Genomic DNA, 26123 nt, shown 5'->3' on the forward strand with positions numbered 1-26123 from the left:
CCCGCCTTCCAAAGGGTCGTCCTGGAGGTTTATTCTGCATATCAATACCGGCCATCTCGTCCTTACCAGGGACCTAACACGATGTTCCTTGATGATGTGCCAGATCGATGCCACCAAGACTCCAAGAGTCCGAGAACTCACACTTTGCCTCCTCCCTGGCACCATCACGTCTCCTTCTCTTAGGTTTGATCTGCAGCTCTTCTTCATGTTCACGAGGGCTTCTACCGCCTGTTCTTAGCTTGGCATCACCTTTGGCTCTCTGCCCAGACAGCATGACTTCTAGACAACACGAGATTTACACATGTGGCGCATTCCTCGTCCAAGGGCTGGTGGGGATAAAAGTTGCGAGAGAGGCAAAATTGTTCTACACCCTGCTTCTAATAGATATTGCTATATCTCCTCCAACAGGATAAAACCTGTGCATTCTCCCTCAATTCGCGATCCCTCACTTTCTTTGCTCGTCTCTTCAGTCCCTCTCCTGCATTTGAACTCACCATGACTCTCCTCAAACCTGTGCTCAAGCCTACCGGCGCATCTGATCCCATCCTTACTACCATCGTACAAGAAGACAAGGTGCCATGGTACAAGAAGCCAAATCTGAGATATCTTTATTTCATGCTCTTCCCAACTTGTATGGGCATTGAATTGACCTCTGGCTTTGACTCTCAAATGATAAACGCTCTGCAGATTGTGCCTTACTGGATCAAATGTAATGCTTCCTAGTCCAACTCCTTATGTGAAATGCCACGTGCTGACCGAGATCACAGACTTTAACAACCCACAAGGCTCTCTAAAAGGCATTATTGCAGCCGCTTACTCGCTGGGAGCGATTCTCTCTCTGCCTTTTATTCCGATTGTCAATGAGAAATTTGGCCGCCGCTGGTCCATCTTTGGTGGCTCTGTTATCATGTGCGGTGGCGCAATTCTACAAGGCTGTGCGCAGAATGGTGAGTTCTTGTATTCTTCTACCACCGTTTCGCTGATCTAATAATTCTTTCAGTCGCCATGTATATTGTTGCCCGTGGTATCCTCGGGTTTGGCATCCCGACCTGCATTGTATCAGGATCATCGTTGATCGGTGAACTGGGTTATCCTAAGGAGCGACCAATTCTTACCTCATTGTTCAACGTCGCCTATTTCGTCGGTTCAATCGCTGCAGCTGGAATCACTTTCGGCACCAACAGTATTGCAAGCAACTGGGCATGGCGTATCCCGTCTATCCTGCAAATTGCTCCGTCACTCCTGCAAATTGTATTTGTCTTTTTTCTACCTGAGAGCCCTCGCTGGCTGGTCACGAAGGATCGAGCAGAAGAGGCCTACGAAATTCTCGTCAAATACCACGCCGAAGGCGATCACGATTCCGAGTTTGTTCGGGCTGAGATGGCTCAAATAAGGACTACTATCCACCTCGAACTCGAGGTATCGAAGCAAAGCTGGCTCTCATTCCTCAAGAGTTCAGGAATGCGACGAAGAGCATTTATCTCCGCATTTTTAGGATTATTTACACAATGGTCTGGCAACACACTCATCTCCTATTACCTCGGCGACCTCCTGCAAATGATTGGAAAGACAGATTCGATATTTAAGCAAAAGCTTAATGTAGGATTAAGCTGTTGGGGTCTTGTCTGTGGTTTTACAGCTGCCATGCTTGTTACTCGGTTCAAGCGGCGAGCTATGTACCTTGCGTGCACAATCAGTTTGCTTATTGTCTATATCGCTTGGACCATCTCTATGCAACAGAGTATGGAAGCAAGAGACGCTAATCGAACCAATTCCGCAGCTGGTGTGGCTACTATCTTTTTCATCTTTGCCTACACGCCCTGCTACAACCTTGGCTATAATGCTCTCACATATACATATCTTGTGGAGTTGTGGCCATATGCCGAAAGATCCAGAGGTATCGCACTCTTCCAGTTGTTTGGCCGCCTAGCGGGCTTTTTCACAACATTCGTCAACCCAATTGGCCTGCAAAATATCAAATGGAGGTGGCTCATCACCTACTGCTGCTGGCTAGCATTTGAAGTATGCTTCGTCTGGTTTTTCTTCCCTGAGACGGCAAACAGGACTTTGGAAGAGTTGGCCTTCTGTATGTTGACCGATATTCCCTTCCCCCCCTTCCCCCCCGAGCATCTAGGCTAACATCCATCCCACAGTATTCGAAGATAAGGCTTTGGCAGATCAGGCAGTCCTCGCCGTGGAGAAGGTTGTGCACCACGAAGACATGAATCCTGTCTCAGGCTCGCCCAAGCATGTCGAGGCTGGCAACGTGGATATGGTAGAGACCATTGCAAATCATGGAAACCCGCCACCGAGCAAGGTCTAGTTGCTATTTCACAAGTACAACCAAGCTGTGAAGTTCCCGACCTATGACTGGATTCCGGCTTGAATCGAATGTGAAGATGAGTTATGAGGTCATGTTTAATAGCAAGTAATGGTGAGAAATGGGAGGGTTCTAGACTCTCTGTCTTGTTGAATCGATACGGATGCATGAGGATGCATGCCCAAGGCATACTAGCGGCGAGTAACACTGTCCCTTAATGATTGCTCAAGAGGAAAGCAAGTCCGTTCCAGCGACATCGTCGCTGCACCAATTCATGGTTTGATCCGAACATATATGCCCGTTCCAAGGACCAGATATTACCTCAGAAGGAAGCCACGGGCTGAGCTTGCAAGTTCTTTTCCTTCCGACCGTTTAACCATAAGTCAAAGCATACCGTACAGAATGAAAGGGGCCTCCATCGCCTCCTTCCGGATGAGACGTCTGCAAGTCGCCCAGCACTCCCGTTTCCTTGCCAGAGGATTCTGGCAACGGCCACGCTGAAAGCGATGGGATATCGCAGGTCAACTGCGATCTTGAGTGATATTCAGAGCGAGCCATTTACGCTCACGCCAGCTACTCAGACTTTGAGGGCATCCTGGCCCATAGGCTGTGCAGATCGGGTGTATCCTATAGAAATGATGATATACAGCCTAAGAGCGCCACCTCATCCGGAGCACACTTAACTAGTCAGGATCATTACCTTTCGCTTCCTTCTCCGGATCTGCAGACTTGGTTAGGGCCTCTAGCTCAGCAGCCTACATAACCCAGCTGCCCTAAGGCCACGCACCCCCACGAATCCATTGGAGAGCCTAGGGCACTGTGTCCGATCCCTACTTCGTTAACGGGCTAACCCACAGCGGGGGAGGGGTGCAGAAGGGCGTGCATGGGTAGTCCCTTATATCGAAACTACGGAAAACAGACCACGTCGACAACGCGTCGATTGCTCCCCGGCAAGGATTTCCTTACTGCGGCGGTCGTTCCCCGTGGGATTCATGAAGCTCAGCCAGTAGAAAGAATCTCTATCAATCAATTGGAGTGCTTTTCGTTGATAGAAAAATCACTCAGATTAAGGAGGGGGGAAGTATTCGTATCGTTCTCCGTTGGCAGGTCAGGTCTGTAACCGTTTGTTCGTGCCTCGACTTTCAAGAGGTATAAATTTATGGGTCTGGTCTCGCTTGCTGACCTGCTCTCAACTTCGTATTTTTGGCTTTCGCTTCGAAGCTAGCTCTCCTGGAAGCGGCAGACGGATTTGACGAGATTGTCGTCAAGCCTTGCACCCATCGCGTTGTTTGATTACTTATAGCAGACTTTGAGCACCTCAACTGAATAAATCACGGCGTCGCCACCCTCCGCTACCATGGCCAGTCCAACAATCGACGAACTCCTCCAATACCAGAGCTTCAAGACGCTCACCCCTGATCAGGTATCGTCATTCATGAAGCATGGCTTCCTGCGCGTGCCAGGAGCCATCCCACTAGATAAGTGTGATTGGTGGACTCGAAATGTGTGGCACCGGCTGGGGATGGATCCTAATGACAAGTCGACATGGACGGCTGAGCGGTCTCACATGTCCAAGCATCATGTCGTTCCGGCAAAGGAGATTGCGCCTCGCGCCTGGGCCGCTATTTGTGAGTTGTGCGGCGGTGAGGACCGCATCGCTCAAGGGGGAGAGATGTGGACAGATGGATTTATCGTCAATCACGGGAGCCCGGAGACCGAGGGCAAGAGGGTGCCACCGAAGGAGTTGACCGGCTGGCATGTCGATGGCGATTTCTTTATCCATTTCCTCGACAGTCCTGAACAGGCGTTGCTCGTGATTCCCTGCTGGAGCGATGTCGATGAGAATGCTGGAGCAACGTGGATTTGTGACGAGGGTCCCAAGCGGATTGGGCAGGTTCTGGTAAGTTCCTCAATGGTAGTAACGATATCTCGTAGATTGAACTGAAATGCTAATGTGTCGAGGGGTTAGTATGATCATCCTGAAGGTTTGAATCCAATGATGAATGAGCGTGGGCAACCGAAGGTGCCCTACAATCAGCACTCATTTTTCAATAAAACAATACGGGAAGCATCTGACGAAAGCTTTCACGAGATGACCGGCAAAAAGGGGGATGTTGTCCTCATGCATCCGCTTATGTTGCACAGTGCCAGTAAGAATGGTTTGAGATCAATCAGTGCGTGGTGCTGAATTCATGTCTAAACACTGCTCTGGCGCTTGCTGATTCCTTCATCACTATCCAGGAATAATCACAAATCCACCGGTTTCACTTTCGGCTCCGTTCCAGTTCAGCAGATCAAATCCAGCTGAGTATAGCCTCGTCGAGCTAAAGACTATGCAGGATCTCGGAGGGCCGGAGAAATTCAGAGACTGGAAGATCACGGGCGAGAGAGAGATGTTCCTTCCCGAGCGCTTCTCTCTGCAAGAGAAGAAGCGACAGGCAGAGAATGAAAGACTTCGAAATTTGGGATTGCCTCTCGCAGATGATTCCATCAATCAAATACCCCATCTAATGGCATCGAGACAACAAGCAGCGCAGGCAGGCGCGTAGTCAGAAGTCTAGTTAGTGCTTGGAAGTTCCAGAATAGTCAGTGGAGGGGCCTGTTAAGCAGACGGGATGAGTTTGGAAGAGGTTCGTGAATCTGAGCAATTGGTAGATGGAGTGTCCTCAGTCCAGAAATGAATCGCAACTCAATCCTGGCTCCTATGAACCAATTCCAATGTTTAGGCAGCATACAAAGGTCTGCACTCTTGCAATTATATCGCGTGACGAAGGCAAGAGACCTGCCTCTCTTACCTAGGCCAGCGCGAACTAGATCGCCAGTGCGCGAGACCCCACTTTATCTTTGGTTATCAAGAATATGCAAAGGGTGTGCGACCGACCAGAAGAAGGGACAATAGGATTCTAACGATCGTGGCAGGGGTAGCTGCATCCTGAAGGTCCCATATCCCTGTCTGCGAATGTTCATAACTCAGCCACCAAGCCAAGAATGAGAACGGCCCAGCAAATATCAGAAATATCAACAGGTGAGAGCACCCCAGAAGTAGGAAGTACGGTTCCGCCTTAGTCTGAATACCCCAAGCATAGTCCATCTCTGGTGTCTTGAGTAGCCATCCTGAATGCTTCTGTGGTATCTTTGGGAGGAAGACAGTCGAGCCCAAAGGGAAAGGTTCCACACAGTCGTGGAACCATGCTGGCGGGCAGGTCGTGAGGTTATACCCACAAAATGTACGGTTGCTGCAGGGCCGTAACATCGCCATCTCCAATATGTGTCGATCTGTAGCGAGCTAGAGAGTCCGGAGGTCGAGGGTTGTAACTGTAGTCCAGCTCGCATAAGGGCAGGTCCGTCGCCATCGACACGATTTGGTTGGGTCTGAGTCACTTGAGCGCCGTATCAAAAGAGCAGAATCAGTATCCATAAAGCTTGATTACAAAGGGTTTACGGCGAAATCTACCTTGACAAAGTCACAGTACCTATCAACAGATAGTACCATCATTTCAAGGAAATATTTGGAAGAGTACTCCAACATGGCGGGAAATTGCTCCGCCAGATTATTTCCTTTTTGACACCCTTAACTGCCGCTTGCTGGCCTAAGTAATTAGTTGGGGCTTGTCACTGTGGAGGGTATTGGACGGGGCGGCCGGGAGCTCCTGAGAATGCTTCTTTCGAGGGTGAAGCTTGATATTCGCGGCGCTGGAATGTTCGCTCGTGTTAAGAGATCATTCCAATGGAGAGGGACTGCCACCGCCATGGCCGTTCGAACCGAGGACATTAATGATACTCACTAACCCGATGCCAGTCCCACTCGACTCCACGAAGAAGTTGCTGACAGCTGAAACATCTGGACTCGCCTTTCACACCACCATGAAGTAGTTGCTGACAACTAGAACAGTCGTACTCGCCTTTTACATTACGATGAAAAAGTTGTAGGCAAGTAGAACATTTATACCGCATTTCGTAACATCGCTGCGGTGACACCCGTTGTAGTCAGCAATATCTTGCCCTTGCATTCGTTCCCCACAATGCTATCATCAACAAGAGTCACTTCTATTTCTGAGCAACGCGCGAGATGAAGACTTACTGGGCACATGAACAGGGTCATCGCGAAGCTCCTTTCCCGGTTGTCTGTAAGTTGGATGATAGTTTAAGTGTTTAATTCAGCGTTGCGGCCCATAAGAGCATAAGAACAACTCGAGAAGCCAGCCGAGTCGACCAGTGTGAGACGCAAGGAGCCATGAGAGGATAGTATTGAGTCAATACTAACAAAGGAAAACGAATAGTCCCAGTGGCTAGAACACAAATGAGGCTGACGCGCGGTTGAATCTGCCTGACCGTCCGCCTTCCGCGGGCTTTGCATACCTCATGCTGCATTCAGCCCCAGGAAAGCCGAGGGCCTCAACATAGGTAGATGAGACGAAAAGGGCGCTCTCTGGAGATTGGAAGGCATTTCTCTCCATCTGAAGATGTGCAGCCTTCCAAAATATTCTCGACAATCTATCTACCCATCGAGCTGCGGCTGGAGAGAAGGAGACTTGCAGTTCCAGTCACGTGAAGGGATTCTCACGTGGTGATCTGGGTAAATCGGATCCTAACCTAAAATCGACAAGCGTCCAAATTTCCCATAGCCTCTTGGCGGTATTTAGACATTCAACCTTGAATGTCGAAGTCGGACCTAGATTTGCTCGAATACATTTTCATAATTTGGTATTGTAGGACGCCATGAACGGATAACCTTACAAGTCATCGACATGCTCGAATACGTTGTACTCCTTGTGTTACAAGGTCATGAACACGCCGCTCTCTTGCTCTACGTAGGAAGCTGCCCCTGATTACAATTTTTTTCTTCAACCGCGGCTAGAAGCCAGCTCAACATGGTTTTGCTCAACTAGGACCTGTTCCGTAGAAGGAACAACTTACTACTGAATCCTCTACCTGTACAGCAATCTCGGTCCCTAGATCTACTATCTTCCACGGATTTCGATGGGTGAGTCTCTCATTTCCTAACGACCACTCACGCTCTGAACACTGCCCTCATTCTCTCACATCTTTGCAACAACAAATCAATAAACATAAACATGATGACTTCAAGAAACCTCACGGCATTAGGAAGAGCCGGAAAAGGATTCAGGCCAAAAGCCCGGGCAGAAAAGAAAAGGGCAACCTTTCTTACCCCTCCGCCGCTGTCTATCGCTCACTCCAAGACCGAGCACACATTTGCCCGTTTCGAAAAGGCATCGTCATATGCCTTTTTCGGTCGGGGCCGTGTTGCTCGGTTTGTGGGCGATTTTTCTGGTGGTTGGGTTGGGTGGAAAAAGGCGTCTTTCTACTGCTTTTGAGTGGTATGGTTTGTGTCGATGCTTAGAAACAGGTTCTTCTGATATTGATATTTCTTTGCTCTCTCACCACCTTTTGCATATGGATGGGCGGCAAGGACGTTCTTGTTGCCTTTCTAAGGATTCTTAAAAGATGAGAAGAAATGCTAATTCCTTCTGGTCCTTTTCTCTCTCGAAAGATTCTAGGTCCCCATTTTCGAAAACCGAGCACCATTGGACAAATGCGTAGTATCACAACTCCATAAGTGGTACTAAATTTGCAGGGACACGCAATCGACGGCTACTCACGAAAGACTTCGAAAAATTTCTTCATTTTTCATGACCTAAGAACGCCCCGTGACCGATGCAGCAACCTCCATAACGCGTACATAGTCAGGTTCCCAACCATTTGAAAGGGGATGTGGAAGAATCTCTCTAGTAGTAATGCTAGTTCTTCTCCTTTTCGAAAAAAGAAGAATGGTTTTCGTTTTGGTTTTTCATAAAAAAAGTCATTTTCATTCCCATCTTCGTTCTCTCTCCAAATACTACCCAGTATGGACCTTCTTTAGCCTGGTACTACCCTCATAGACGCCACGATCAATAGCCGCCGCAACGGTAAGCGTACCACCAATGACGGCACACACACCAGTGAGGAAGTTCGCGAAGGTCTTTGGACGCGCCTCGCGGTTGACGACCTTCATGGGGCTGATGTCGTAGGAGAAGAAAACACCGGGGATACCGCCATGGGCATGCAGCCTTTCCTTGTGGCCCTCAGCAGCGTCGGTACCACCACCCAGCGACCTCTTATGCGACGTGACCGAGTACTGGTGTGTCTCGATAGAACCCTGGCTGCCAGCGCCCTTGCCCTGCATTCCGAGAGGGATCAGGTCCGCGAGGCTGGAGTGCTGTTTCAGCGAGCGGTCCTCGTCCCAGCCGAGCGGCAGATACGAGGTCGATACGACTTTGATGAAGTACATGAAGTTGAACCCGGCCTCGTCCGTCTCCTGCTTGTTCCCGTCGAGCGGGTTGGAGTGGTGGTGGTCGCTCCATTTCTTGGACCCCGCGTCGTCGAGCTGCGGCCCAAAGCGTAGCGAGTGAATCTCGTGCGTGAAGGTATGGCCGCCCTCGACGGGGCTGTCAAAGTAGTTGTTCAGGTCGTGCACGTGCATGTTGCCGTTGCTGAAGCTGCGCCCCGGCGCGATGTGGAAGTTGCCCACCACCTTGTTCACGCGGATCACGCCTTCGATCCGGCAGCCCTCGTGCCGCTGGGCGTCGAGCCGCTCGCCGTAGCCCTCGCGCTCGCACTGCTCGACCCCCTCGCCGCGCCCGAACGACCAGCTGTTCTGTGCGTACGCTTCCCGCACCTCATCGCACGTGTTGCAGCAGCCTGCCTTCATTGCGTTGGGAGGCGAGGGCGCCGAGTAGCAGGAGCCGCAGTATTCGGGATCGAGATGCGATGCACCGTCCTGCGCGTGGAGCATCAAGGCTTGTGTGTCGATCACCGAAGAGCCGTCGCTGACAGACGACAGCCGCACTTTGTTCACCCCATGCACCACCCCTGTCTGCTGCTCGCCGGACACGTCCATAACATCGAGTGTGAGGAGTTCGCACGGTATTCGCGGGAACGTTATGTTCAAATGAATCTCCATCTTCTCTCCTACAAAAAACAAAATCCAACTCCAATGTCAGCAGCCCGCGCAAAGACAGAAGTAATCCAAGTGCGCATGCACACATGCGTAGTGCAGTGATGGACTCACCTCTTCCCTTATCCACAATCAGCTCCGGCTGGACCAATATCCTCCTGTAGTCCGACCATTCTCCCCAGACCAGATAAAAGATCAAAAGGATCGAGGTGATCGTGACGATCCCGCCCGAAGTCGTACGTATGCGCGCATCCTCGACCGTCTTGGTGAATGCGTCGAGCCGCGTGAATCGTGACTTGGCAGGCATGTTGGCGGGGAATATGAGTGTATATGGATTTCTTCCTCTTGTTCTTGTAATATGTAGTCTTCAAGCAGTTTGTCTGATCAAGCAAAGCAAGGGAAAATGCAGAGTGCCCGCGGGCAAATTGTAACTAACCACTCCGAGTCCCCAGAAACGCCCGTGCAGCATTCAATTTCGTATTAAACCGCGCGGCGAATGACCATGGACGTTGGACGGCGACATAGTCTGGAATCTGGATCAGGCCAAAGATTCAAGTTTCCATGTGGACAGCATGTTCGGTTCAGTCCCTGCGGACCAAAAGCCCAACAATGCAGATCGGAGAATTCACGGGGGGGGCGGGCTTGGCGTACAGTAGGCCGAATTGGAGATCAAACAGTTGGGTGACAGTCAAGCTACGAGAGTATGAGGTGGAAGGGTGTACATTACTGAGGATCAATACCTGGTTAGAAGATCCTACCACGTGAACGGCAAATTGTACGCAGGTTGCTCTGATAAAAGCATCATGCATTGAACTGACTTCAATCTCCTTCAAGACTGCAGTCGCTTTCACTATCTATGCCTAAGGCAAATGTTTCCTATTCCACTTTTTGCCCTGAATTCCTGTCTCTCAAACCATTCACTCATTGCTGGGATATCATTGATGAAAGGGAAGACATGTTGGACACCAAACGCCGATGGAGATGATACCAGGACAAGCTAAAATATGCGCCTGCCCGTGAGACATCTATCAGGAAGAGATTTAGTCGACTTCCTCCATGGTGCTTTCACCAGCTTCAGCCACTGGGGCATCATCCTCGGCCTTCTCAGACGAGGTTTCCGCATCCTCATCAACGTTCAGGCCAAGAGAGACCAGCTTGTGAATGCGCTCAGCAAAGCCAGCGGGTTCCTCAATGGTAAAGCCAGAAACCAGGAGAGAGGTCTCGAAGAGCAGTTGGGTAATGGACTTGACCGTGCGATCGTTCTCACCGTCAGTCTCGACCTTCTTCTTGAGCTCTCGGATGATGGGCGACTTTGGTGAGATTTCGAAAGTCTTCTTGGAAGACATGTAGGAAGACATGGAAGTGTCGCGGAGAGCTTGAGCTTTCATGATACGTTCCATATTGGCAGACCAACCAAATTGACCAGTTCGGATAGCGCAAGGGGACCCGATAAGCTTGTGAGAAACAACGACCTTCTCAACCTTGTCACCGAGAACATTTTTGAGACTCTTGGCGAGGCCTTCGAACTCCTTCTCTTCAGCTTCACGCTCCTTCTTCTCCTCTTCAGTCTCCTCGAGCTCAAAGTCTTTAGTGATGTCGACAAGCTTCTTGCCCTCAAACTCTTTGAGCTGAGTCATAGCATACTCGTCGATGGGGTCAACCAAGAACAAGACTTCGAAGTTCTTCTCCTTGAGAGAGTCAAGGAAGGGAGACTTCTGGACGGCCTTGAGGGACTCGCCAGTGATGTAATAGATTTGTTTCTGATGCTCTTGCATACGTGTGATATAGTCTGTAAGAGAGGTGGTCTCCTCGCCAGACTTGGTAGAGTTGAAGCGAAGAAGCTTGGCAAGAGATTGGCGGTTCTGGGAATCCTCGTGGATACCAAGCTTGATGTTCTTGCTGAAAGCAGAGTAGAACTTGTCGAATTGCTCGCGGTCCTCGGCAATCTCATTGAAGAGCTCGAGGGTCTTCTTGACGATGTTCTTCTTGATGACCTTCATGATCTTGTTCTGCTGCAGGGTTTCACGGGACAAGTTGAGGGGAAGATCTTCAGAGTCAACGACACCCTTGACGAAGCTGAGCCATTCGGGGATCAGATCAGTAGCATCATCGGTGATGAAGACGCGACGAACATAGAGCTTGATGTTGTTCTTGGTCTTCTTGGTCTCGAAGAGATCAAAAGGAGCGCGCTTAGGCACGAAGAGGATAGCACGGAATTCGAGCTGACCTTCAACGGAGAAGTGCTTGACAGCCAAGTGGTCTTCCCAGTCGTTGGAGAGAGACTTGTAGAAGGAGGCATACTCTTCTTGGGTGATGTCCGAAGGGTTACGAGTCCAGATAGGCTTAGTCTTGTTGAGCTCCTCCTCCTCGATCTTGGATTCCTTGATCTTCTTGGTCTTGGGCTTCTTCTCCTTATCTTCCTCCTCATCGTCAACTTCTTCGATCTTGGGCTTCTTCTCATCGTCATCCTCAACTTCTTCAGCATCCTCATCGGGAACCTCCTTCTCAGTCTCTTTCAAGACATGGAGGTAGATAGGGTATGAGATGAACTCAGAGTGCTTCTTGACAACCTCCTTGATCTTTGACTCATTGAGGTAGTCAGTCTGCTCATCCTTCAAATGAAGGATGATCTTGGTGCCACGGCCAAGCTGCTCGCCTTCAGTGTCCTGGACGATCTTGAAAGTACCACCTGCGCTGGACTCCCAGATGTATTGCTCGTCATCATTGTTCTTGGAGATGACAGTCACCTTGTCAGCGACCAAGTACGCAGAGTAGAAGCCGACACCGAATTGGCCAATCATGGAAACATCAGCACCTGCGCTCAATGCTTCCATGAACTGCTTGGTGCCAGAGCGAGCAATAGTACCGAGATTGTTGACGAGATCCTAAATGAAATGTCAGTCATATGTCGGGGCTCGGTGAGTTTCAGGAAACTTACAGCTTTGGTCATGCCAATACCGGTATCAATGATTGTCAAGGTCTTGTTCTCCTTGTCAGGGATGATGTCAATTCTGAGATCCTTGCCGGAATCCAGCTTGCTGGGATCTGAGAGAGCTTCATATCGGATCTTGTCGAGGGCGTCTGAGGCGTTGGAGATCAACTCTCGGAGGAAGATCTCTTTGTTCGAGTAGACGGTGTTGATGATGAGGGAGAGCAACTGAGAGATCTCAGCCTGAAACTCAAAGGTCTCTGAAGACATGATTGGGGTGGTATGGAGAATGTATGTCTGTCTACAAGAAGCCCAGTGTTAGCAGAGATGATGTTGAGAGTGGTTGAGCTTAGGTGAAGGTTCCGGGAGAGTGAAGGTCGCGGTCAATCAGATCGGCCTTACTTGAAAGTAGGACGAGCAGCAAGGGCAACAACAATGAGGCCGACTCCAAATTGGAGTTTGCGAGGTTGGGGAAGAGATGGAACACAAACAGCAAGTACGACTTACCTATTAGGATGTGTATAATGAGAGGAAGAAGACAACCAAGTGTCGTATCACGGGTGAGAAGCTTGAAAGTGTGTGGGAGAGCAACAAGTGGAAGAGGCTGGTGGTGTTTATGTAGACACAAAATTTAGCCTGCCCATGGCCGTGGAAGATGATAGAATTCTGGTTCTCATGGCAGGCTGCCGAACTCAACCCGCCAAGACTGCGACCCACAGAATCTTGTGCACGTGACTTCACCCAGCCCCCACTGCTAGCCTCGCCGTACCTTGTCTGGTTGCCGGTGGAAATGTCCAGAACATTCAACAGTCCATCAACGAACGGGACTTCACGCATTCGAGGGCCATGTACAATTTTATTGCTTCTTAGGTATTTGCTACACAATGGTCTCTCTCACGAGGACATCTGCTAGTTAGGCTCAATTGATGGCTAACGACGATGAGAAGCATAAAACACAATCTATTTCGGTGCCAGTGCGGAAAGTCAACTTCCACGCCCCAACCGATTTTATGTCCAATGCTCAAATAAGTGCACAGTAGACCTCACCATCATGCTCATCTGAGAAGTTCACATTTCTGTCAGTAAATCATCAAACCATTTACGCCATTAGATCCATCACGTCTTGAGAACGTCTCGGTATCACAAGGGTACCGAAGCAGGAGTTCAGCCATTATCCCTCCGAAGCCTGGCTCTCTGCACTGCTGGCGCCGTCTGCGAGTCGTTTCTCTGCTGCCTCTAGTTTGTCCTTGGTCTCTGCTAATTCGCTCTGCAAATTCTTAATGTAAACAATCGCCATTTCCACTGTACTTGCCTTGCTGGTCCCCTGAGCTGAGGCCGCTGCCGCTGCTTTGGCCTCTGTCTCTTCATTCTCATGCGAGCTTGCTCGATCCTTTTTCCCATTAAGTCCCAATATCGACGCTGGCAAAAGTGCCTCAATCTCCTTCAATGCCAGGTTGATTCGATTGCGTCGCCCTTGCTCGGCAATCTTGTGAGATGTGCGTTTCGATGTGAGATTTTCGGCTAGTGTCTCGGGGTATGATACTCCGGGGAGATGTGTGCCCTCTAGAATGTTTTGGTAATTGGACTTGGACGCCAAGTAGAGAGCACTAGCGTCAGGCGAGATGTGCGGCATGCCAGGGGCTATTCAAGAATCAGTCAATTGCCCACCGTCTATTCTTCAACAACCTTACCAGACGCAGGCACCAGAGGGCTGATGCTCGGCGAGATCTTAGGCCGCAGGGCAGGGGAAATGGTGGCAGACGAAGTGCTTTGCCTTTTCTTACTTGCCCGTCCACCACGGCCCTCGACTTTTCCTGGTTTAGCAAACTTCTCTACTGACTCCGATCGGATCAACGTGCTCCTCGGTGTACTCGAGGCACTGAGCTTTGCAGACTTGGCAGATATCGTTGGTGTCGTCTCGCTGTCTTCTCCAGCTCTGCTAGTATCGATCGTCGCCAGCACAGGAGGGGCAACGGAGACTGCCGCAGGCAACATCATATCCTCCATCAGCTCCTCTCCATCCTTGGGAACCCTTGGCTGGTCCAATGCCTTGGACGACAGCGCCTGATCGCTGGGCATTCTCATCAGAGTTGCTGGGGTGACCGCGTTGCCATCTGAACTCTTTTTGCTTAGGGCCGCCGGTCGTGGCGATCTTCCCGGTTGTGGGACTGGTGGAGGTCGCATTGCAGCCTCTGACAATGGCTCCGGCGAAACCGAGTCATCGCTTGTTTGGAAAGTAGCGCTCCCCGGGCCTGGTGGCTGTAAACTGGAGCCGTGAGATGCTTGCGTGAGCTTTTCGAATGAAATCGAGTTCATTGATGGCGGGCGTTGTCGCAACTGAGGCTTCATTGCTGGGGATGGTTTCACACTCCGCGCAGGAGTCCGAGTCGCATTGCTCACCTTCCGTCGAGATCTTTTTTGGCCCGAGGGGGTCGGCTTCGTAGTTCCGAGATCAGTATTGAGATCTACAGGAGATGCCGTGGTGTCGGTGTATGCTGCCTGTGCCTCGATGGCAGGGGATGTTAGTGGGCTGAAGAAATCATCTGCTAGCCCATAGTCGGACATGACGAATCCTCCATCCATGGGAGTTTGGGCTGGAGAGACCAAGGGGGTGAACGAAACCTGTGAAGATGAGCACATTTGAAGTTAGCAGCACAAGATAAGCATACCTGCTGTTGGTCAAAGAGGATTTGTCCATTGTGTCCCATTTGCTGGACGTATTTGGTCGCTTGCATGTCTGCACTGACGGGAGTGAGCGGGACATGATAATGAGGCTGCATTTGCATCTGCGAATACGGTTGAAATTGCGAGTATGCTGCGCTTGAGTGCATTGGATGACTATAGCTCATTGCATTGTGGGATGGCGCCATTGACATGTCCATCTGATCCTGGCCACTATAATTCAAGGCAGTACCACTACCAAAGGCCAGGCGACCCATAGGAGTGTCGAGGCCAGAGGAAGTCTGAGTCATATTGGAGAACTGGGAGAAGCCACTGTCATCCAGGTCGAGGAATTTTGTGAAGTCATCGTCACCGACCCCAGCGACGATATGGTCCTCTTGCATATCTTGCGGCCATCCTGAAGCCTGATTGCCTTCTTGAGTCATCATCTGAGTGTTTTGCGAATAGGAGAGGTGTTGCGCCCGCAGGTGGGCCGGCGGGAAACGGGTAGAGACAAGGCGATCAAGACAGGTTCATTTTGGCGTGGGGACGGCGGGCACTGGTGGGAGACGGGAAAGATCCGTGCTGGTGGAATAGAGGACCGGGATCCGTAGCAGACACGATGAATTGTGAGCAGAGTATGCGATGAGGGTCAGTCGTCAAGGAAAACGAACGGAATGGGACAACGAAGTGTGTCGTCGACGTACGAGTAGGCAGGTAAGTAAAAAGAGGTCGGCGTGGTGGTTGCAAATGCAGCAAGCGCAGATGATTGATTGCTGCAGGTCTGGTGGGCGCAAAAGTCAGAGAGCCCAAGGGCAGGATCCTTGAGGAACTCCACAGGCGGCGGGGTCTTCATGACTGGCGTGGGTTGTGGGAGCTGTCAGTTGATGGTTTCGGGCGTGAGGGCCAGCGCAATTGGTGGGCCACAGTGGCAGCGTGGGCGGCCGACCAGGGGGAGGGGTGGGAGGGACCGAGGGGCTTCGCTTCCTCCTACGATTACGGGTTCGACTGCTGCAGGTTAGCCACGGACTCCCAAGTACGGAGTAGCGCAAGTGAGTAATGGGATTGGCATCACGACATTACCTATGAGCACTATTACGAGTATGTGCGAGTACTTAGTGATAGACCTCGGTGGGCCCGGGGCAGCCTAGGTGCCTGGGTTGGGTTCGAGGGGCGTCCTCGGTAGTAACCGGAGGTGCCGAGGGTGCCCTTCCAACGCCCAGGGGCCACATTGCACGCCCAGAAGTATCATTTCCTCACCTATCCTCGTGCAATTATAGGAACAATCTAACCAACTTTATCCCTGCTGGAACTAATCGGAATTCGGGATTTGCACCGAAAGCTACGAGTAAGTGCAAGCACCAATATTGTTGATTTCGAGCAAGGCTATCGTTTGATAGCTCGTGACGGTGCCCTCGTCTTACCTCCGTATCTGTATCTCATGTCAAGGCTTACTGCACGTTCACGAAGGAGGGTGGTAACCGGGTTCTGCTCACACATAGTTGTTCGTGAATGCGTTGGAAGAACTATGACCATCTCTGCAAATGAGAATCGGTGGTGCCAGGCAAAAGGTACCACATTTGAATAATTTGGTGGGGGGTGAAGATTGAAAATTTTCCACGATGGAGACGATGGGCTTCCCGAGATCGGTCTGACGCAGCAAATGCGATATATTTAAGCTTCGGATTTTGTGTGGCTAATTTACCCGTGAAAATGGACTCCGCGGGTTGAATGTTCCAGCCATGAGAAAGGTGTTCCTCGCAGTCGGCAGTGTTGGGTGAGTGTGTATGATACTCCGCACTCCGTATTAGTTTGGAGTAGCCACCCAAGTAGCCACTACTCCCTTCGGCTTACTGCTGCCTGGTTTTGCCTTCGAGGCTCGCGACCGTCGCTCACCCTTGGTCTAATCCGGCTAATATTCAGGCCCAAATCTGGAACTTGAATTGTCAGACCACCTAATCGAGGGGCCAACGAGCACAATTACCACCCAGCAGTCAGGAGTCAGGACTTGGGACGGAGTACGGAGTACGACTCTGAGTAGGCTGTCTAACAAGTTAATTGGCCACTAATCGTCATAGTACCATCTTCGAATTATCTCCAATTGGCCCCTAATGCACGACACACAACATGACTTAACTTCCACTCAATTTTGACGAACGAACCCCCTGTCGAACGTGATGGTATTTTTGGATTGATAGCGAAGTTCTTCTCTTCTTTCTACCAAGATCTCTTGTACATTGTTCCTCATGTCGACCTCAAAGCCCAAAGCCATGCTCAAGCACTCCAAAGGCAAGAAGAAATCAGAGCAGGTAGGCACCCAATATTGAGCTAAGGAACTCCTGTAGCATATCATTAAGATGTTGTAGGCCCTAGACACTGTCGACGACTTTCAGCAAGGTCGGTACACTCACTAGACGGTATTGCGTGAATTCATTCTAATCTTCCCTCCAGCCGGAGTAGATCTAGAAGAAGCCGCTGGGAAATGGAGGGCGGGCGATGCAGTGAAGTCTATGCGCTTCTTCACAAGGGCAGTCGAGACCTATGATCAGGGGCTCCGAAAGTTCCCCAGTAGCCTTGACCTGGCATACAACAAGTTAGTCTTGTTCAACCCAACCTCCAGATGTCCGATGAGACTAACTCAGGTGTCATAGGGCTCGAGTTCTGCTGGAGGTTGCTACTCATCCCATCTTAGTCAACCAGCTTCAGACTTCGGTGCTTGAAGCCCTTCAAAGAGCTTTAGAGGCACATCGATATGCACTAGATCTGGATCAGAACAATGCGGATAGTCTATTCAACACATCCCAGGTTCTGACCGGTATTGCCGAGATACAGGCCAGAGACGGTGCCGATCAAGAGGCGTTGCAAACACTGGAGCAAGCACTGGAAGTTCAAACCCGCTGCCTTGCTCTTCAAGAACTCAAATTGGAGGACTCTGCTCAACAGCAAGCAAATCTGGAAGCACAAACTGATCAGGATTTCGCAACGGCCAATTCTCCAAAGCTGGGTGGGTCAGACCATGCATTATCGACGGCAACCAACGACAGCGAAGACCAGTGGTTTTCTATTGTGGAGCCTGTCACCAAAGATACTCTGATTGATACTATTCTAGCACAGCTCGGGACTTTGACCACCCTCTGCAGCATCCTTTCCTCCTTGGCAAACTCTACGTTGTCAAGCAGCCTTGCTTGGGTCGAAGAATTCTCAACCAAGCTTGTCAAGACGAAACTTCCTGTCCTCCTTCAGGAAGCGGCTCCGGATCGAGTCCAAGAAGTGGCATTGACCCGCGCGATATTCATCTCGAACTTGCTCGAGGCTGGCTATCGAATGGGGTCCATTGACGTCGAAACATATAAAAGGGAGCGAGATGACGCATTCAAATCATCAGAGCTTAGTTTGGACGGGTCTTTTGCAGCTCTTTCAGCGAACGCAAGTAGCTTAATTTCGTTTAGCACTGCTATCAAGGAGCGTGAACAACCATTGATCGCCTCTTATGCGCCGAAGAGCTGGAACGCGTTGTCAACAGCAATGGCGAGTCTAGCAGCCGCAGCCAAAATTGCGGAGCCTGTCCCGGATGAAATAGCTGAGACGCATTTATTGCGTGGCAACTGCTCTTTACTGCAATACCAGCTTGGTCAGCCACCAGTATCCTACCAAACGGCTACGAAAAATGCGGACCAGCTTTTGAAGAACGCAGATGTGTTCTATCGCAACGCAAGTAAGCTTTTCCAAGATGGTGAGCAAAAACTCATCTCTCAATTCAGGGCCAGTGTTGCCCAGTCGTTACAGGAGGGAAATGTTGTTGCCACCGCTGCACATGCAGCTGGTCAGCAAAAGGGCCAGGCCTGGATTGAGAGTCAGCTTGATGATATGGCGGAGGAAGGTATCATCAGTCTTGCTATATGATATAAGAGTAAGGCTGCAAGGCGTGCTCTTCAAAAGCGAAGGCCCTACACGGCAAGGCTTTTGTTGGCAAGATATATGAGTATCTACCTGGTATTATTGCGAAGTGCTGTTCTGGCGGCACCAACAGGGGTACACGAGTGGCCAAGTAACCATGAGTGCAGTGCAATGTTCAGTGAATGCGGCCTACTGCCTAAATGTTTGCATACTGGCAGAATTCACCGTCACAAGCACTACTTACTATAAGATCACACCCCCCTTCTAGGTAGTTCTTGACGCAGCCGGATCGAGCACCCGGCAATTTGTCTCATTTGTCTCTCAACAGGCCATTTAGCTATGGGGATCAACAGCACCCCTGCTCATATTAGGCAAGTTCGTGGCTGCAACGGAACAAACAGCATTTACAGAGATGAATTCGTCAAAGTGCAAAGTCTCTACCGAGACTGCAAGTACAAGCAATGTGCTACACTGTGCGAGGATCTCCTAGGTTTGAAGGTAAGTGCAACCCTGGGGCCTGTGGTTTCTTCTTCTACTTAGTTGCTTTGAGTCATGAATGACACTAATGTCCAATGCAGTTGCATCCATTGCACGAAGGCTTCCTGTGGTACTACCATGCCACTTGCTACGAGTGTATGGGTCTGGCTGCCCATAGTTTCTCTAAGAACAAACTTCATTTCCTAGAACTAGCGAGGGATGGTCTCGACACGACCTTGAGAGTACTCCCATTAGCTTATGCAACCTCTGCCCGTGGCATCTATGAGGAACACGAAGAATCGCCTCTTCCCACTACGATCCCGACCAAAGCTGCAGCCTACCGTTACAACATCATTTACCAACCAGAGACCCCTTCCGTCCGGCCTTCTACCGCTCCTATCTCAACTTCACCAGACAGTACCTACTCTGTGCACTCCCACACTTCGGAACCACTATCTGTTTTCGACGGAGAAGAGAGCCCTGCCCCGTACCAGACCTACATGCCACCGCCCAATCCCACAAAACAGGAGGATCCGCCAGGTTGGACTCCACTAGTGGTTCTAGATTCGACCCATAAGGATCGCCTGATCAAAAGCCTTAGCACAATGCACAAATTGGCGGATGGTCTCGTGCCTTCACCACTGTTTAGCCGTTCAAGGAGAAATACTAGCACCTATAAGGAAGCTCACGGAGAAGGTGACGGCACGCCTCGGCCCTTGCCACCATTGCCCTTCAATCACACTGTAAAGTTCCAGATTCAGGGCGACCGAATCGTCCAAATCCCCAATTCTACTCCCGTACGCAAGACAGCTGTGCAGACTCTCATCAGCCTCTTTGAAGGCTCGCTTCCCCTTCCGCTTCCGCACTCTCCCTCGTCCACCAACTCCTCCTGGTCGATATCTCCATTCACACCCAGGTTTACACAGATCAAAGAAGCCTTCAGCCCGGTCCCCCACAACCACCACCTTGAAGCGTACCTCGACTCTGCTGACCTGAGTTGCTACAACGCCAGCCTGGCAGAATTCCGCCACCAGCTGCGGAAACAAATCTCCTTCATCAGTGACCAGATCCACCAAGTCCAGGCTGCTCAGGCGGATCATGCTAAATCCAAAATCTTGACTCAAAATCCCCTTGCGAGTTTCTGGTCCTTCGAACAGGCTTCCACCTCTAGCTCTGACTCGATAATATCAGGAGATGGTAGAGAGGTCGAAGACCTACAAGCGGTTGCCAAGAAAGCTCGCATCGAAAAACTACGCCTCAATGGATGGGCAGTATCTAAGGAACGCCACGGGTTCAAAGGGGAGCAGTATTACGAGAATCTCAGACGCGTCGCAGAGCGTGAGCTCAACGTCTGTGCTAGGCTGCATACACGAATTGCGAGTTGAACGCGCAACATTCGAATTAGTACGTTGCAACAGTGTGGACTGCAGTGTTTGATGTCGCTGTCACTCACTGGTTCGCTGTCGACTCCTTTCTTCAACTCCAACTCGCAGTGCAGAGATTGTTCCATTGAAAAGGAGGAGTACAGCTATCCGGTTGTCATATCAGTCTCTGTTATAGTGCAGGCCAGAGCCTTTATGACTGGCTGTCATAATCCAGTACGAAGAAGTGGAAGATCGATCTAACAAGGTGGGTCGGTCAGCAATGGAAAAAGAGATGATGAACAGAAACCTGCTAGGATGGTCTCGTTTGGATGCTTCTTGATGTCTTTGTTCAAAGGGACGTTCCAACTCAGCCGCACTGATCAGTGCTCAGTGCAGGCCTTGATGTAAGGAAGCAAAGCTAGCAAAAGCAACAAACCACTCAATCAATGAAATTTCCGAACCAGAACCAAGGCCAGAAATCGTGATTCCTAGACACACGATGTAACCCGGCGCTGTTAGCAAGCCCTTGGAAGACCTGCGCCATGGAATTTTGCTTTTTCCCCTGGTGCCCCTGTTTTCGCGCTGCCTCGTGACTCCTACCCATACCCCAGTGTGGTACTTGAGCGACACGGATATGCCACCCATATGCCTCGCAACGAATTACTTAGTCATCACATATCTTTCGGCCCAAGGGTGCCAATGAGGTGATGTTGGTCTCTGCCAGGTATTGAAGATGTATCTCTCCCTCCCACCTGTAACTGTGTAAAGACGAACTCGGAGAGGCGTCACAAACCAGCGTCACCGTCGCCGGGCGCATATCCACACCATACTCACAGCATCAAGATCGTCGCGAAGTCCTTCGACAGCTCCAATGATCTCCGAGATGAGATTCATGGGCTCGGCGTAGGCTGGTTCTCGTGACCAGAACCAACTTTCAGGGCAATTTGAAGAGCCACGAAGCTTTTTGCGTGCGCCTGAGTTACGAGTACAACTTGGTCTCTGACAGTGAGCAACGCCCTCCCTGCAGCAAAGTCTTGTAGGATCACAACAGCGCACCATCCTCAAACCTTATGCCTGCATGTTGCGCGTGAAATGTGCAATTGATCAATAAGTCACTGAACTGTGCCACAGGTCCGCAACATGGCCACGGAAACGCAACTGCAGACGGCGGAGCACGTAGGGACCGTAGGGTGTCTTTGTGAACAGGCCGGGGTAGCATCCTCTGCTTGACACGTAGTATTGACGACGCTCACAAGGAAGGGCGAGAGGAATAGACCAGACTGAATAGGTGGCCGGAACTACTAACGACTCGTGAAGAGGCGGCGTCGAGGGACGAGCAAGGCATTAGGTAGTCACGCTCTACTGGTTGGGGTCGCTACAATGACCAGCTAGAACTAGACGACTTAACTCACAGAAAGTGCAGTGGCAGGGGCAAGGTATCAGCGAGAAGGATGATAAGTGATGAGAAGATAGGTATTGTTTATTTAGTTGGTAATGTAGATCAGAGTCAGCAACTGACTCGCGCATCCCATTCCCACTTTGGTATAACCTTGCCTTATCCCTGGCCCAAGTAAAGTTGGCTTCATGAAAAAACGTATTGAGCTGCTTCGCCTTCTTATAGTACTGTGATTGGAACAATCTTCCGACTCCAGCCTTTCCATCCTCGGCAGCTCCCCAAGTGCGTGGCACTTCTGTGCTTGAAGGCAGCAGTAAGAAAAGTGTTCATTGCATCATCAAATATCCGAAGACCGCATAACCCGTCAAAAGTAACACGCTCCTCTCGACACCTCACATCTCTTTTTTTTGAATCAATTTTTTCGTAAGATGGGTGGAGTAGGGGAAAAGGAAAAAAGACTTCGGATTTGGCCTTGAATAAAATATACAATTGGCCAGAAGGGCTGGCATGACCTGGCCTTATTATCCTCTAGTTACCCAGAGGCTTGGTGTCCATGTTGAAGTCAAACATGTCATTTTCCCACTGTTCATTGAACATTGGATCGTTGTCGAGGGTGGCAAAAGCTTCTGGCTCACTTGGGAACAATGTAGCATTTGCTGCGGCTGGGTTGGAGAAGGCACTAGAGCCTTCACCAGAGAACAACGAAAAGTCGCCATGTGGGAAATCATAATCATTGATCATAGGCTCATCACCAAATGACTGGCCAGAAGGACCAGCAATCATGGGAGAATAGTCGGAGATGGATGGATTACGTGAGTGTGCCTGGAGAAAGGAACCTGGTGTTGGGAGTCCAGTGCTCCAGAGTGTTGGATTGGTGCAATCCATTGTGATATCCATGTGAGCGCTATATGGAGAGGGCTCGGTGATGTTGCTGTATGCAGGGGTAATAGGCGTACCCATCATGTGGGGTGTGATTGGAGTTGTGTTGGTGGGAGAGATGTAGGCCTGGGCAGGATTTTGGTAACTTCCCGAGAATGAGTTGAAATCAAAATCGTCTCCGCCTTGAGCATATTGCATAGTGCGACTAGCTCGTGGGAAGATTGGATTAGAATAAGTGACCGGGGCCTGGGCAAAGGCATTGTCAAAGTTATTGAGGGGCTGCTCAAATGGCGTCATAGAGGCACTTCCGGCCATACTACCGCCAATGCTTCCAGCAATGGAGCTAGTGTCATCCCAAGTTCTGATCGACACAGCTGGGCTGGGAGAAAAGTCGATGCTCGGGGTCCGAGGTGTCTGAGCAGGAGTCATCCTGGCCACGGAGGGAGCGGCCTTGTCTTTGCCCTTCGCACGCTCGTAATGCCAGCCATGTTTCTTTTCCATGTGCTGTTTGCAATTCGATTCGCGCTTCGTGCGGAACTCGCAAAATTCGCACTTGAAAAACAGAGGGCTGTCGCTATGTTTGTCGTTGAAGTGACGCTCTCGCTCCTTCTCTGTAGGCAGGCCCATCTCATGATATTTACAGTTTTGGTCTGGGCACTTGAAAGGACGAGAGTGAGTCTTTTCGTGTTTTGCAAGGTCGCATTTTCGGGTGAAGATTTTTCCGCAGGTTTTATCAGAGCACTTCATCTCGATGATCTCAGGTATATATCCCTTCTTTCTGCGGGCCATTGACCTGGCGACATCTTCATCCAGAGCGGCACTGCTTTGTCTCTTCAGACCAGGAGTAGCTTCGTAGACCTGGCCAGTCCTGAGCGAGATACCTTTGCCATTCTTCCAGCGGACTAGTTCAGCAAGGTGGCCTGTTTGATCGAGGCCACCTTCCAAGGTGACCTCGTCATCAGCGGAGTAAGCCATCTCGTCAGAATCTTCAGCAGATCCGGCCTGCTGAGCCGAGTTGGAGGAACCGATATGGCTAGCTAGTCTGTTGACTTGTTGAACCAAGTCAAGGAAGTAGCCGTTGTTGTAAGAACGATCAGCGGCACGTCGTTGCTCTGATTCAGAAAGATGTTGATATGTATCGACAACAAGTTGGATGGTGAACTCTCCAAATGATCGATAGAGTTGTGTTGAGATGGCAAGTGTCTTGTTGGCTTTGTCAGACCAGAAGGATCGTCGTGAAGTCAGGGTGCTTACCAAGGGTTGGAGGATGAGGCTTTGTTCGAGGTCACGCAGGCATCGAACAGTCTTGTTGGTCCGAGAGCCAAGAGCAGTGACAAGAGGATGCAGACGATCAAATCGAGACTCCTCGAGGATGGGAGTGATTATATACTCGTTGATCTTCTTTCGCGCCAAGTTGCTCAAAGGAGGATGGCGGGCAATAGGTCGTGTGATTGGAGGAGCAATGCTTTGAGTGACAGCAGATCGGGCGACGTCGTTTGAAGTTCTAGATGAGACTCGCTGCCGTGCGGAACGGAGTGTCGAGTCTGGAGAGTCAGCTTCTGCAGGGGAGATGTTAATATCATCACACATTATCATGCAACGGGCAATCCAACCTTGAATCAAGTCTTGGACAAGACCATCTTCTTCAGAGTTGTGTCCAACAACTTGCTCCACTGAGTCACCAATCGAAGTACCCAGTGCACTATCCCTGTTCGACAATAGATCCAAGGCTCTTTCAAAGGACTTGGAAAGTCCCTTGTCACTCGCGGGGCTCACAGAAGAACCAATCCCCTCGTCGGATGGCAATGAGAGGCGGCGAACAGAGAGCTGTTCGAAGTTCTGTGCTGATCGACGACGGGTTGTAGACTTCTTCCCACGGGCTCCGGAGAAGGTTTGTTCGAAGTCTAAGATGGACTGTGCGACGTCTTCCTTTTCAGACAGCCAGCTAGTGAGAGCGGATGGAGAGCACGTCGGAGAACGACGGGCCAAGTGAGGAATGCTCAGAACTGGATCATCCTTGGTTGGTCGAGAGGATGAATAGTGAAATGTGGCACCTTTGGACAAGGACATCTTACGCAGAATGCATGCTGATGACTCTGGAGAGGTGGGGGGGGATTGGGGAAGATTTGTTGTGATGACTCGATGTGACCGGCGATGAGAAAAGGGAGTGGGAGGAGGGGGCATGGTTGAGGAAGACATGGTTGGTATTTGAGTAGTTGAAGCAGGCGAGAAGAAATGCAGCTGACACGCAAGGTGCTAGTTGAAGGTTAGCATGCAGCCTATTGGACGACTTTGAAGAGTTCTCCGTGGCTTATGACTCACCCGTACCAATGAATATCGACCAAAACGTTTGAAATAGTACGGAATCCCAATACCGGTGGTTTTACTCACAGATGGTATATGCTCTTAGCTCCTTTGGTGTAGAAGTGCAGGGTTATTCTTTGCTAGTGCGGCAGAGTTCGTCGAAATGGTGGATATCTATCCGTGTAAATCGGGCGCAAGGAATGTGTCTGATGAGGAAGAGGGTGGACAGTCGGTTTGTCGTTGGTGGAGGGGTTCAAAGAGGCTTTTCGGGCAGTGCCAGTGGATCAAGAGACAAAACCCTGTGTAACGTGGTCCGTGATAGGTTGGGTTGAGGGTCGAGAAGTGCACAGGTGTTCGGTAGAGAGGTACCAAGGCACGAGGTGTCTTCAAGTGACGATGGATAGTGAGATGAAGTTGATGTTGGATAGCGATGGCAAGTTGCGGGCGAAATGGGCACAACCTCAGGCCAAGTGGCAACAACTTCAGGAGTGTACTTTGGAGATTGTGGCCGAATGGCCGGATTGAGCAAGCACGAGGCGAAGGACAGTGAGGGAGGGAAAGTATGGTGGAGGAAGAGGAATGATGAGTCGAAAGAGAGGAGATGATTGTGAGATGCGGCATCAGGCGCTGATGATGGAAGTTGAATCGACCTGGTGCCTATTTTGCCAAGGCCTTTAAGTGACCAGGGTTCGCGGTGGGCACACTTACCCTGCCCTCCATGTCATCTGCCAAATAGTCCGTGGTCTTCGCTGCGCTTCTGCGCTTCTGCAGGAAGTTGGAACCTTTGTGGCGCGGACGGTACGGTAACGATATTGTAATTCTGCCGTCTCCGTAATCAACTTGGGTGGTGTGCACGCCTGACTACAGGTCTTTTACCGTGTCTTTACGGATACCCGGGTACTGGTACACAGGTCCCAGACTTCCCGCGTTAAGGTGCTCGG

At 50.5% G+C, this 26123-nt stretch overlaps 8 protein-coding genes across 8 annotated transcripts; 4 read left to right on the forward strand and 4 right to left on the reverse strand.

The window, feature by feature from the left end:
- Window positions 1-495: 495 nt before the first annotated feature.
- Window positions 496-2323, forward strand: A1O9_04959 (uncharacterized protein; the record flags this gene model as incomplete). The annotated part of the gene is made up of 4 exons (XM_013407245.1): window positions 496-709; window positions 768-947; window positions 1001-2086; window positions 2154-2323. The coding sequence occupies 4 exons, from the start codon at window positions 496-498 to the stop codon at window positions 2321-2323; spliced, it is 1650 nt and encodes a 549-aa protein (XP_013262699.1).
- A 1354-nt stretch (window positions 2324-3677) lies between these two features.
- A1O9_04960 (uncharacterized protein) lies at window positions 3678-4869 on the forward strand (the record flags this gene model as incomplete). Its single annotated transcript, XM_013407246.1, has 3 exons — window positions 3678-4220; window positions 4290-4494; window positions 4562-4869. The coding sequence occupies 3 exons, from the start codon at window positions 3678-3680 to the stop codon at window positions 4867-4869; spliced, it is 1056 nt and encodes a 351-aa protein (XP_013262700.1).
- Window positions 4870-8177: 3308 nt separating this feature from the next.
- On the reverse strand, window positions 8178-9582 carry A1O9_04961 (uncharacterized protein; the record flags this gene model as incomplete). Its single annotated transcript, XM_013407247.1, has 2 exons — window positions 8178-9289; window positions 9390-9582. 2 exons carry the CDS (start codon window positions 9580-9582, stop codon window positions 8178-8180), a joined length of 1305 nt encoding a protein of 434 aa, XP_013262701.1.
- A 733-nt stretch (window positions 9583-10315) lies between these two features.
- On the reverse strand, window positions 10316-12474 carry A1O9_04962 (heat shock protein 90; the record flags this gene model as incomplete). The annotated part of the gene is made up of 2 exons (XM_013407248.1): window positions 10316-12160; window positions 12214-12474. The coding sequence occupies 2 exons, from the start codon at window positions 12472-12474 to the stop codon at window positions 10316-10318; spliced, it is 2106 nt and encodes a 701-aa protein (XP_013262702.1).
- A 901-nt stretch (window positions 12475-13375) lies between these two features.
- On the reverse strand, window positions 13376-15311 carry A1O9_04963 (uncharacterized protein; the record flags this gene model as incomplete). The annotated part of the gene is made up of 3 exons (XM_013407249.1): window positions 13376-13845; window positions 13896-14826; window positions 14874-15311. The coding sequence occupies 3 exons, from the start codon at window positions 15309-15311 to the stop codon at window positions 13376-13378; spliced, it is 1839 nt and encodes a 612-aa protein (XP_013262703.1).
- Window positions 15312-17111: 1800 nt separating this feature from the next.
- A1O9_04964 (uncharacterized protein) lies at window positions 17112-18768 on the forward strand (the record flags this gene model as incomplete). The annotated part of the gene is made up of 3 exons (XM_013407250.1): window positions 17112-17174; window positions 17280-17458; window positions 17517-18768. 3 exons carry the CDS (start codon window positions 17112-17114, stop codon window positions 18766-18768), a joined length of 1494 nt encoding a protein of 497 aa, XP_013262704.1.
- Window positions 18769-19116: 348 nt separating this feature from the next.
- A1O9_04965 (uncharacterized protein) lies at window positions 19117-20615 on the forward strand (the record flags this gene model as incomplete). Its single annotated transcript, XM_013407251.1, has 2 exons — window positions 19117-19281; window positions 19341-20615. Coding segments are annotated over 2 exons (1440 nt in total), but the record flags the coding sequence as incomplete, so codon positions are not given.
- A 1912-nt stretch (window positions 20616-22527) lies between these two features.
- A1O9_04966 (uncharacterized protein) lies at window positions 22528-25062 on the reverse strand (the record flags this gene model as incomplete). The annotated part of the gene is made up of 1 exon (XM_013407252.1): window positions 22528-25062. One exon carries the CDS (start codon window positions 25060-25062, stop codon window positions 22528-22530), a length of 2535 nt encoding a protein of 844 aa, XP_013262706.1.
- Between the last annotated feature and the right edge of the window lie 1061 nt (window positions 25063-26123).

This window comes from Exophiala aquamarina (genome assembly GCF_000709125.1).
Source record: "Exophiala aquamarina CBS 119918 chromosome Unknown aczIA-supercont1.3, whole genome shotgun sequence".
NCBI lineage: Eukaryota > Fungi > Ascomycota > Eurotiomycetes > Chaetothyriales > Herpotrichiellaceae > Exophiala > Exophiala aquamarina.